This window comes from Orycteropus afer, unplaced genomic scaffold, assembly GCF_000298275.1.
Source record: "Orycteropus afer afer isolate SDZICR_OR568_19922 unplaced genomic scaffold, OryAfe1.0 scaffold00196, whole genome shotgun sequence".
In the NCBI taxonomy this organism is placed as follows: domain Eukaryota; kingdom Metazoa; phylum Chordata; class Mammalia; order Tubulidentata; family Orycteropodidae; genus Orycteropus; species Orycteropus afer.
Window position 1 is genome coordinate 466,296 of NW_006921783.1, and position 13,663 is coordinate 479,958.

Genomic DNA, 13,663 nt, shown 5'->3' on the forward strand with positions numbered 1-13,663 from the left:
CTGGATTGGGATTGCATTGAATGCATAGATTGCTTTGGGTAGAACTGACATTTTCACAATGTTCAATCTTCCTATCCACGAGCATGGGATGGTCTTCCATTTATGTAGATCTCTTAGGGTTTCTTGAAGTAGTTTTTTTATAGTTTTCTTTGTAGCGGTCTTTTGGAATCACCCTTCATTTGAATAGGCACAAATATGGATCTTTTCCAGTCAGGTGGCCAGGTAACTGTCTTCCAAATTTCTTGGCATAAAAGTGCGAGCATCTCCAGCACTGCATTCATCTACTGAAACATTTCAATGGGTATTCCATCAATTCCTGGAGCCTTGTTCTTTGCCAATTCCTTCAGTGCAGCTTCGACTTCTTCCTTCAAACCATAAGATGATTCCATAATCATCTACTACCTCCTAAAATAGTGACCGTCAACCAATTCTTTTTGGTACAATGACTCTGTGTATTCCTTCAATCTTCTTTCAGTGTTTCCTGTATCGTTAAATATTTTGCCCATAGAATCCTTCAATATTATTACTTGAGGCTTGAATTTTTTCTTCAGTTCTTTCAGCTTGAGAAATAACAAATATGTTCTTCTCTTCTTGTTTTCTAACTCCAGGTCTTTGCACATGTCATAATACTTTGTCTTCTGGAACTGCCTTTTGAAATCTTCTGTTCATCTCTTACCTCATCATTTCTTCCATTTGCTTTAGCTATTCTCCATTCAAAGACAAGTTTCAGAGTCTATTCTGACATACATTTTGATCCCCTCCTCCTTTCCTATCGTTTTAATGCCCTTCTGCTTTCTTCATATATAACGTCCTTGATGTCATCCCACAACTCATCTGGGTTTTCGGTCATTGGTGGTCAATGCATCAAATCTATTCTTCAGATGGTCTCTAAATTCAGGTGGGATATATTCCAGGTTATATTTTGGCTCTCGTGGATTTAATGTTCTTCAGCTTCAACTTAACCTGTATATAAGCAATTGATAAGTCTGTTCCAGTTGGCCCCTGGATTTGTTCTGACTGATGATATTGAGCTTCTCCATCATGTCTTTCTACAGATGTAACTCCGTGAAGTCCTAAATATTATTACTGCAACCCTGCAATAAGATCATAATCATATATAGCCTACATTAAGGTATTCCCTGGAAAATGAGTAAAACTTTTTTTTTAACATCTGAAAATTCTGAAGACCTTACCCCAGCTGCACGTCATAGTTGTAGTTTTAAGTATGGGATGATTGAAGAAATATATAGACAAATATGAATCTGTACTCTTATACTAGGAACCACTGAAATAAATAAATGCCTACAACAATCCCCTGGCTAAACTTACATTTTTGATGTTTTTCTCAGCATTGTCTTTCTAAAACAGCCTGAATGAAATCACTCCTGAAATAAAGCAATGGCTCCCTACTGCCTACTACGAACAAATTCCTCAGGCTAGTATGTAAGACCCTCCACAGAATGGTCCCAACTTGGCTTCTAGTTCTATTTACTATTAAATTTCTCTCAAAATCTGGTTCAGCTAGATTACTTGCTGTTCATTCCCTGATGCCTTTTATAGTGGTTAAAAACATGGACTCACAATGTATCTGACACAAGCCAATGTTATTGTTAAGGTTATGTGTCAACTTGGCTATGATTCTCAGGAGTGTGGCAGACATAATATAATCACCATCCATTTTGTAATCTTATGTGAACAGCCAATCAGTTAAAAGGGGAGTTTCCTTGGGAACATGGCCTGCATCCAAAACACGGATGTTCTGGCAAAGCTGCTTACACTCTATCTCTTGATTGTACATTCAGTTCTTCATCCCATGAACTCTAGTTCTAAAGAAAGGAGCCAGAAGCCTGCTGCGTGACCTACAGATTTTGGGATTTACCAGCTCCCTCAGCCCTGTGAGCCAGCTCCTCTACAAAATCCAGCCTAAAATAGCAGGCATTCACTAAAAACAATTTGAAGTATACATGAAGAATCAATATAAACATCAAAATTCAAGTAAGAAAACTGAATCTTTCCCCAACATTAGCTTTTGTTAACAACCCCACTTAGATAGGTTATTTTCTTCTGGCTTCCGTAACTCTCTTCTTCTGGTTTTTCTCCTTTCTGAAGATGGTTTATTTGGTTCATCTTCCTGAAGCCTGTTTTCACTAAACAGATGTTCACCAAGATTATAGATTATGGCCTAGGTCCCCTTTTTTTCCTTCTCTTCAAATTCCCCAAAGTCTCTTGCAATCTCACATCCTTAGTTTTAATTATCCAATACTACTTCTAGGAAAATAATTCCTTGAATTCCAGTTAATTTTAGAGATTTCTATCAGGCATGTTCACCTTGACACACCACTGCTATGTTTAAACCCATGACCTTGCTCTCTGTCTCCTATTTCCCCTACTCCCTTATATCTTCATTAGGATTTTAGTCACCTGGATTTGAAGCCGAGGTTCTCTCATTCATTTATATAATTCATTTTATAGAAAACTAAGTTTTTAGAGAACTATGCTCTTATTCTCTACACATAATTTGCATTCTTTATCCAGATGGCATTAAATTTTTTTCAAAAACGTGATTTTACCTGTCTATAAAATATGCCATTTTATCATTAAACCATGTAACTTTATTGATGTATTATTTTCAAACATCTCCAAATGAAAATCGGAAAATGATAATACTAGTTTAAAAGACAGAAGCAAAATCACTTAATAGGTAACCAAAACCTAATCAAACCCATTGTCATCAAGGCAATTGTGACTCACAGTGACTCTACAGGACAGAGTAGAACTGCCCCAAAGGATTTCCAAGGCTTAATCCAAACCTGTTCCTGTGGAGCAGCTGGTGGGTTTGAACCCTGGAGCACTCTATCAGCAGCCAGGTGCTTAACCACAGCACCACTTGTTTAAAGGTAGGGATAATTCAACTGACCACAAAATTGTCCTTCAGAAAGGTTATACCACTTTACATGTCCACCTAAAGAACCAGAACTTGTCGGTTTCACTAGGCCTTTGCCAACAACACTGGTTATTACCACTTACATGTGTGTGGCAGGGTATTTCTTTGTGGATCAAAAGAACTAGGTTGCTTTTACTTTCTTTTTTACAAGTTTCTATATTTTCCAAGATTTCTACAATAATGCATCAGAAAAAAAATGTAAAATTATATATAATGTGGTAAGTGCTACAAAATTGTAAGTATTTACAAATTGTACTTAGATCATCAATTACAGGCAAAGGTTTTATAACCTAGTTGGAGACAGTCTTTCAAACTGATAAGCCCCAGACTTCTAGGATGTATACCTTAGGAAGTGAGAGACCTAAAAGAACTAGCCTCTGTAGCTACCAAGAGGGACCTAGTAGTTAAACCTGTGGGCTTGGGACCGTAGTTGCAGGGCACATCAAGCTCAATTAGCATAACATAGTACACAAAACATTGTTCCACCTTCTACTTTGGCGAGTAGTGACTGGGGTCTTAAAAGCTTACAAACTACCATCTAGATTCAACGATGGGTCTCTCCTCGTCCAGAGCAAAGAAGAATGAAGAAAACCAAAAAATCATGGAAACAATTAGTCCTAGCACTGGTACACCATCTGATCTGCAGCCTATATGACTATGAGACCAAAAGAACAAGATGGTGCCCGGCTACCAATGTCAACCACTTGGAAGGGGATCTATGAAGGAGATCCTGGATAGAGAGGGAGAACAATATGGAACAAAACTCAAAATCATTTGGAGGAAAAAAAAGGGGGGGGGCAGGTTTGCTGGTCCGATAGAGCCTGGTGGAACCACTGAGACTATGGCCTCTAGCTGCCATTCAGGTCTGGAATTGAACCCACAGCTGTGACTTCCAGCCAACAATAGACAGGTATATGAGTTGAACATTTACCTGAGGTAGATACACTCCTTGGAGAGAACAATCATGGGAGAAAGAAGGGCTGCTTATGCACAGGGAGACAGCTCAGGGGGCAGGAGTGCATGGAGGGATGGACACTGGGAAGAGGTAACTATAGGGAGGAAGTGGGAGGGAAGCTGTTGCGTTGTGGTCAATGTTATGAAACAAAGTATATGTGACCTGCTGTAAGGAAAGTGAATTTGCTCTGTAAATTTTCACCGAAATCACAATTTAAAAAAAAAGAATTTCCAAAAGAAAAAAAAAATTGAGTCTGAATCCTTTTCTCACTAGAGTTCCTCCAGTTCTACTTCCTATACTGGCTTAGACTTCGTTTGTAAAATGAGTTCTGCTGCTTCAAACAACGTTCAAAATCACTGTTTTAAATCATTGATTTGATGTGTATAAAACTATTGATCAAGAAAGTTAGAAAATGCTCAGTATATTTCAGAAAGTCTTCCAGCATAAAAGAATTTTAGAATGTAGCTTCTAAAGGTAAATCCTTAGCTATCAAAAATGGTTCTAAGAGTTCCAAAAAGTTCACCTGCAACAATACAAACCATTTCATTACAATTAACACAAACGTAATTTCTCTTTGCACATGTAACATTATTGGCCAAGTGGGTAGACATTTTTAGGATACTAAACATCAAAGCAGGAAAACACCATCTTTTTCCATGTTCAATCTAGACACAGTTCCAATAATAAGTTAGGGAATCATGAGGTCTGCAAAACGCTATTCTAAGCCTATTTACAAAGAAGACAAGTATACTTCCTATGAATCAAACTATCAAGTAGCCTTGAACTAAATTGAAAATCATATGAAAAATTTTTATCTTGTTTTGGAAAAACTTCTGAACAACAAAAATTATTTTGGTTAATAAAAATGTAATTTCTGTAAAATATACGTTAATGGAAAAGAGAAAATCAATTTGCTACAGAAATATACAAAGTTCCACCACTTAATTGTAACATTTAGATTAAAATTCAAGCGCTCTTTTAGAGAAGCATAGAAAAAGGGAAAATTATTATTATTTTACCTGTGGGCTGCAAAAGTGCAGCAGGTGGGCGAGGCTGTAAGCCCCATAAGTTTTCCATACTGCTCCTGTCCTTAAGGTCCAACAAATGTATTAAAATTAATGGATCAATGTCTAATAAACTACTGGTAGTGGCAGAACATAAATGTGCTCTTCTTGACATTCTGCTTCCGGCACCCACAAAGCCATGAGTACTACCTGCAAGAGAAATAGAAAAGTACAAGATATATGCTATGTATCTGCACAAATTTAACCATAATTAAAAGCAAAATGCAAATTGGTTGCTGTCAGTTTCAAACTGAACTGGTTAATGACTTATTAAAAATAAACTCACTGCCGTCAAGTCTGTTCCGACCCACAGCAACTCCTCCTTGGGTTTCCGAGGCGGTATCTCTACGGAAGTAGATTGCCCAGTCTTCCTTCCGAGAGTGGCTATTGGGTTTGAACCCCTATCCTTCTGGTTAGCGGTCAAATGCCTTAGGCACTACACCACCAGAGCTCCTACAGACAGGTCTAAATAGATGTCTATACCACCTGTTGGACTGAGCTCCTTAAGCCAAGGACAAAATCTTATCTTCCTCTAGTGCCTAGTATATTTACATACAGAAGTGCTGGTTAAAACTCCTTCAATAAAGCTACTTAAAAATATGCTAAAGAGAAGATGGAGGAATAGGCAGACAAGCGACACAGACCCTCTTCAACAAAGAAAAGAAAAACCATTTGACAGGGATACAGAAGATAATCCTGGAGCCCTGAGCTTTGAAAGGAACTATACATAAGTGGATTAGGCACCAGCTAGTAGAAAACCTGAATAAAAACAATGAGTACACAGACACTCGGAGCTGCGGACTATCAGCTACTCTGATGGGAACAACAGCCTGAATATTTCCAAGTGGTGCTGGGACCTGAGGATTGACCTAAAGATCAGCCCTGGTCACCAAGGGCTGCAGGGACAACTGCACTGATGGCCTAGGGAGGGAAACAGCAAGGATGGAGACAACCTGAGCTACTGACTTTCCACTGTCCGGAAGGCACAGCCATTTTGATTGTTTACATGCTGCAGCCATTTTGGATATTTAAAGTGACCGAGGATGTAGCCATTTTGAATGTTTACAGGTGGCGGTCATTTTGGGTATTTAAAGTGACCGAGGGCACAGCCATTTGGAATCTTTACAAGTGGCAACCATTTTGGATTTCAAAGTGACAGCATTCTCATTTGGATTCCAGGGACCTAAGAATAGGCTCTGTTTGCCAACATTGGCAGGGACATACAAGAAGCTGACAATAGGAAAGCAGACAGGTGGTGAGCTTGTGCTGTCAACTAGCGAACAGAGGAGCACAATACCATGCTTGAATAGATAACATACAAACAAAACAAAGAAAAAAATTGTGGGTAAGTCACTCCAACATACAATCACCAATTAAACAGAAACACAAAAAAGTCACAATGTCTCGGAGACAACAGAGCATCAGTCCCCACAAAGAAGCAAGATAAAAGCAGGAGAAACAAGGGACCAGGATACAGGCCCAAAACACATCCCTGAGGAAGAAGCAGCATTAGAACTCCCTGATAAGGAATTCAAAAGAATCATATTTGGGTTTCTTCAACAAATTGAGAGAAAGATCAAGGAAAACCCTAGAACAATTTTGAAAGACAATACAAGAACAAAATGACAAAATAAATGAAAAATTAGAAATGATACAAAATCCACACACAGAAATCCAGAAGATTAATACTAAATTATCAGAAATAGATAAGACATTGAATGGGCAAAGGAGCAAATTGAATCAATGGAAGACAGAATTAGGGAGATTGAAGGCAAATACCTGAACACTTCTTTGGAAAGGGATCAATCAGAAAAAAGATCTAAACATAATGAAGAAAAGCTACGGTTCGTGTGGGATAGTATCAGAAGGAATAACGTACGTGTGATTGGAATTCCAGAACAGAAAGAGACAAATAAAACCACAGAGAAAATTGTCGAAGATTTGTTGCAAGAGAGTTTTCATGGTATGATGAAAGATGAGAATGTATTTATTCAGGAAGTCCAACGAACCTTCAACAGGATAGATCCTAAAAGAAAATCAGCCAGACATATCATCATCAAACTTATCAAAACCAAAGATAAGGAAATAATCATGAGAGCAGCACAAGAAAAACGAAAAGTTACCTACAAGGGGCAACCAATAAGACTAAGCTCGGATTTCTCGGCAGAAACTATGGAGCCGAGAAGACAATGGGATGGTATGTATAAAACACTGAAGGAGAAAAATTCCCAAGCAAGAATTCGTTATCCAGCAGAACTGTCCCTCAAATATGATGGTGAAATTAGGACATTTCGAGGTAAGCAGAAATTAAGAGAATTTGTTAAAACCAGACCAACCTTACAAGAGATGACAAACGGAGCCCTCTGGACAGAGAACCAACAACAGCCAACAACAACTGACCCTTAACACACATGATGATATAACCCAGAAACCAACCCAGCTATGGAAGTATCCAAAGTAAATGAGCCTACAAGATTGTAAACAGGGAACCAGAGACATCAATTGACAAATGACAACAACTACAAACCAAAAAGTGGGAAAAAATTATGTTGTTATAGAACTTCTAGATGGTAGGGAAATCAAGACAACTACAAGATAGAACTGACTGTTCTAAACTTGGGAAGAAAACTATAAATAACAGGGTAACCTCAAAGGAAAATGATAAACCTTCACATCAAAAAAGAGGACCAGCATAAACATTCAGCAAATACTAAAACAATAGCAATGAAGGAAGTGATAACACAATTCATAAACAAAACAAGCTCAGCACAGAAAATTATATGGAACAAAGAAATTGACATCATGAAAAAGCACATAACAAAAATGACAGCAACAAATTCATATTTGCCGATAATTTCATATCTGGCAAGGGACTTGTCTCTAAGATTTATAGCAGAAGAGTGGATGACCAAACTATGGTACATACACATACTGGAATTCTATGATGCACTAAAGAATAATGTAGAGTCTACAAAACACCGCAATAATATGGTTGAACTGGAAGACATTATGCTGAGTAAAGTAAGTCAATCACAGAAGGACAAATATAGTGTTAGTTTGTTGTTGTGGAGGGTCAAGGAAAGGTTTATATATGGAGGGAAATTTTCTTTGTTGGTTGCCAGGGGTGGGAGAGGAGGGGAGGGAACACTGAAAAAAAAAAAAAAAAAGACTGTATATAAAAAAAATATATGCTAAAGAAACAACATTTCATTTCAACAAAAAGGATATGCAAAAGGTCAATAAGCACACACAAAAAAGTGCTCAATCATCTTTAGACAGGAAGGAGAAGCAAATAAAAACCATGATGACACCACCCGACCCCCAGTAGAATGGCTATGTTAAAAAATAAAAAGGATCCCCTCCCATACACACACAAATAGAAAACTACTGGTGTCAGTCGGTGAGAAGGTAAAGAAACTGGAAACCTTATCCACAGATGGAGGGAATGTAAAATGGTACAGTCCCTGTGGCAAACAGTTTGAGAATTCCTCAAAAAGTGAAACAAAGAACCACCACAAGTGAAAATACCAGCAATCCCAGGTATATACCCAAAGGACATGAAAACAGGGCCACACTAGACACCTGTACACCTGTGTTCACTGCAGCACTGTTCACAATAGCCAAAAGGTAAAAACAGCCTTTAAGGTCCATCCACAGATGAGGGCATAAATATATACTGTACATACATACAATGGAACATTACTCAGCCAGATACATGCTACCACACAGATAAACCTTGAAAACATTATGCTGATTAAAATAAGTTAGTCATAAAAGAACAAATACTATATGATTATATGAAATAGGCAAATGTATATAGAGACCAAAGCTTAATAGCTGTTACCAGAGGTGGGAAGGAGAGGGAAAGGGGAAGTCATTGCTTAGGGTCACTGGTTTTCTTTTAATGGTGGTGGAATAATTTGGAACAGAAGATTGGTGAATGGTTGAATATAATCAATTAATATAATCAATTTCACAAGTAAAAATTACTGAACTGGCAATGTTTTGTTGTACGTATTTTTACAATTGAAAAAAATAGAAGGCAAAACAAAAAATGTATGTTTTAAAAAGTTGTTACATGCAGGTGTATGATACAGGCCTTCAAACACCCTAAAGTAGCTCCTGCTTGGCCATCCTAAACTTTATACTCCCTTTCTTTGGATTTCCCTCCCTATACATTCCTAGGGAATCTTTTCAGGAAGGAACACCTACTTACGACCACCAATGTAAAGAAATTCCTTATTGGCTGAAACATCTTGCAATACCTCCAGAGGGAAGTTGACCACCTGCACTGGCTGCCAGCCAGACTAGTCTGGCTTGTCACTCAAGCCTCCTTGTGACTGGTCTACTACCGTATAAATGACTATAGATTAGGAGGGGGGTGCAGACTCAGGAGACAGTGACCAGCCGCCACCGCTGGATGCAGCACTGCCTTTCTATAAGATTCCCTAATAAACTCATAAACTCAATGTCTTTTAGAGTGACTCTGGGTCAGTTTTTTAGTCTCTCTGCACAAAGTTATTCTAAGGTATTTGCTCCCTTGGATTTGAATTCCCACAGCAGGAAAAGTCTTAAAGCAGGAAATATAAAATAATTAAGACTTGACTAGATTTGGGTATTTCAAAGACAATCAGTAGAAACAACTTATGAGAAAAGTTTCATTATTCAGAAGCTTAAGGTTAATTAATAACTTACAATTTTCACCCATATTTACATCTTTTTTCCCTCTTCAACAATCTCTTCTAAGAATTATCATTTCACTGCCAACTTTTCTTCACAACCTCTATAATCACTTACAAAAATGGTTTCTATAAAAAAGCAAAAAAAGTATTCCCCATTTCACTTTAAAATCGTGGTAGTTATCAGGGAAGGGAGAGAACTGTTCAATAGGTGCAGGATTTCATTTTGGGATGACAAACATGTTTTGCAACTAGATAGAGGCAGTGATTGCACAGCATTGTGAATATGTATCGAATTTTTTATTCACTTTAAAGCAATTACTTTTGCTATGTGAATTTCATCTCAATAAAAAAATAACAATAAAAAGTCAAAGGAAGGTTTATGTTTGGAATAAACCTTTCTTTGTTGGTTACCAGGGGTGTGTGTGTGTGTGTGGGGGGGGAGAGAGTAGAAAAATAAATAAATAACAATAAAGCCAATGAGATTGTAAGCAGATAAATCCTCCTCAAGTTCACATGAAAAAATCAAATTACAACACATAAGAAAACAAATTTGTGGTAACTCTCTTCTTGTACCAAGCCAGATTAATCTTGCTAAACTGTCACAAGGATCTACAGGAGCTCATCTTATCACAGTGCCCATGTGCATTAGCAAGACAGCCAAGACTCTACAGAGTGTAATTCCAAACAATTTTTCCAGTCTACTCTTCTTTTTAACATCCTTTATTTTGTTATGAATTAAATTTGCTTTTCTTAAAACTTAAAAAAAAAAAAAAAAAAAAGAATGATGCTGCTGTGAAAATTCTCAGACAGATCTACTGATAAAAACTGGAACTAGTGGAGTCAGAAGTATATGTATGTTCAGCTTTAGAAGATAATGCCCAACAGCTTTCCAAAGTAGTGGTATCAACTTACAATCTCATGAACAAGGTATGAAAACTTCCATTCCTCCACATGCTTTCAACAGTTAGCATTGTCTGCTTTTAAAATATAAACAATTGGGGCAGGTATACAGTTGTATTGTGGTTTTAATCTGGCATTTCCCCAAAAAAAGAAAGAATGAAGAAAACGAATGTGCCTCAGAGACCTGTGGAACGCGCTCCATCAAGCTGACCAACAGATACATAACGGGAGTCAAAAAAGAGGAGAGAAGAGGCAGGAAGAATGGATGAAAATTTCCCAACTCTGATGGGAAAAAGTAATCTATATGCCACTTCTTAAGCCCAACAAAATCCAACTAGGATAAAAACAGATTCACACTGAGACACATCATAATTTGCCTTTCTATGAAAACAGACTAGTTCCATGCTACCGGCAAAATAAACCCCAAACTCACTAGCTGAGAAAGGTTTCCAGCTCACATATATCCCCATACACACTAAACTCTTAACTATTTGAAGTTTCCAAAAAGTATAATCCAGTATTTGCCTGGAAAGCCTTTGCTTTCATCTCATCCTTTCCCTGCTCTCATAATGAATGAATTCCTAGCCCATTTTTCTTTCTTATCTTTTTAACTTTTTATCGTGAGTTGGGTGAAATTTTACAAAGCAGATTCATTTTACGTAACAGTTCATACACATTTTGTGACGATGATTACATTCCTTGAATTGTAACAGCTCTCCCTCCTCTTCCTCCCTGTAGTTACCCTTTTCCTATGTGCTTCTGTCCTATATATTCCTGCCCCCCTACTCTCCCTGTGCAAATGTTGCCGTTCCAATCTCCCATGGATGATTGTTCTAAAGAGTACATTGCCCTGGTGTAGTTGTTCAGCTTGTAGGCTTGTCTATTGTTTGGCTGAGAGGTAAGCCATGCATGTGAGTTCAATTCCAGGCTAAAGGGTGACTCGAGAACATTATCTCGGGGGTTTCACCAGTCTCTACCCAACCAGTAAACCTGGTCTTCTGTATGTTTTTTTTAATGTTGTACATTTTTATCCCACTCTATCCAGGATCTCCAAATGTTTATCCCTTTCTTAGTGGTTAGCATTGGTACTCAGTTCCCATCGAGGTTTTCCTGTCTCAGAGTCATATAGGCTAAAGTTCTCACAGCCTTTGGACTAACTGTTTCTATGCATCTTTGATTTTCTTCACTCTTCCTTGCTCCAGACAAGGAGAGAACATTAGATGGCTTAGAACTTAGATGGCTGCTAGCCTATCTTTCAAGAGTAAGTTCAAGCATCACTCTCTTTCTGAAGACTTTCTTTATCCATTCCCAATCAGCTATCCTCTACATTTCTGATGCCATACTATATTTGTAGTTACAAAGTTTTGCAATGACTAGAGTTGGATAGGAAAACTGATCCTCACTTACCCTTGTGTCCAGTTAAGTGACACAAGATCACATACTTAATAGTCATTCATTAAATATTTGTGAAATGAGTAACCTGAGAAATCTTTAACCTGAAAAAAAAGTATTAAATGTTCTGAGTAACAACCTTGCACAATGTAAATTTGTTTAAGAAATGCTGTATTGCCAACATCTTTTAGTTCTCAAATAATAATTTAAAAAAATACAGTATTTCATAAATCATACACATGACCAGCAAATAGAAAATAAATTTTTCCTACTTAGTTGATTCAGTGAACTAATATTCTAAATTAGACTGGTACCTACCTTTTCACATATTTAAAAAAAATACTCTTGCAACCAAGTGGCCATCTAGATGCAACGATGGGTCTCTCCTCATCCAGAGCAAAGAATGAAGAAAACCAAAGATGCATGGAGACAATTAGTCCAAGCAACTGGTATACCATGCAGTCCCCAGCCTATAGGACTGTAAGACCAAAAGAACTAGATGGTGCTTGGCTACCACTGTCAACCACTCAGAGGGGGATCTATGTAGGAGATCCTGAATAAAGTGGGAGAACAATGTGGAACAAAACTCAAAATCATTAAAAATTAGAAAGGGACCAGGTTTATTGGTCTGACAGAGCCGGATGGAACCACTGAGACTATGGCTCCTAGCTGCCCATCAGGTCTGGAATTGAACCCACTCCCATGGCTTGCAGCCAAACAAAAGACAGGCATATGAGGTGAACATTTACACTAGGTAGATACACTCCTTGAAGAGATTAATCATGGGAGAACAGGACTGTCTATGCACACAGAGACAGTTCAGGGGGCAGGAATACATGGAGGGAAGGACACACCAAAGAGGTAACTATGGGGGAGGAAATGGGAGGGGAGTTGCACTGTGGGAAATTTCAGTCAATGTCATGAGACAAACTGTGAGCAGCTGTATGGAAAGTGAATTTGCCCTGTAAACTTTCACACAAATCACAATTAAAAAAAAAAAAAAAAAAAAGTACTCTTGCAACCAAATGAAAATAACTGAATGAACTAAAAGCAATTCTTATGGGAATGAGGCCATCTAAGTCACTAAGTATTTGTTTCAAACTGTCTCATTATTTAAAGCTTCCTATATCTGGTAGCATATTGCCTAAGGCACTTGACTGCTAACCAGAAGGCTGGCGGTTCAAACCCACCAGTCACTCCTCGGAAGGAAGGTTGGGCAATCTACTTCCGTAGTGATACCACCTCGGAAACCCAAGGAGGGGTCGCTGTGAGTCAGGGCTGACTCGAGGGCACATAACAACAACAACAACATATAAAATTAAACTATGAAGTAAATACTATTTTACTTTATACATAGCATCTCTATAAAAAAGATCTTTTTAACAGAAGATTTAACATCTTAAGTGACATAATTTTTTAGATAACTCTGTACTTCCCAAATATTACCCATTCCCAGGTAATGCATTTCCGTAAGTCTGCCTCATTTCACTCGTAAACCAGCCTTTGTTCACTGTCATATTTTTTACTTTTGTTTTACATCAGTTCTAGATTTACACAAAAGGTAAACAGATAATTAATAGAGTTCTTCTATACTGTCCTCCTTGTTTGCCCCAGTATTAGCATTCTACATTTGTCACAACTAATGAACCAATATTGATGTTGTTATGTGCTGTCAAGTTGGACCCAACTGATAGCAACCCCTCCTTGGGCTTCTGAGGCAGTTTGA

The 13,663-nt window shown here is 37.9% G+C and overlaps 1 protein-coding gene across 1 annotated transcript in view; it reads right to left on the minus strand.

The window, feature by feature from the left end:
* TRIM37 (tripartite motif containing 37) overlaps positions 1–13,663 on the minus strand; it is a 169,340-nt gene that overhangs the window by 45,293 nt on the left and 110,384 nt on the right. The window contains exon 18 of the mRNA XM_007947920.2: positions 4,919–5,113. Coding sequence (XP_007946111.1) covers positions 4,919–5,113 — 195 coding nt within the window. The remainder of the gene's footprint in view (positions 1–4,918; positions 5,114–13,663) is intronic.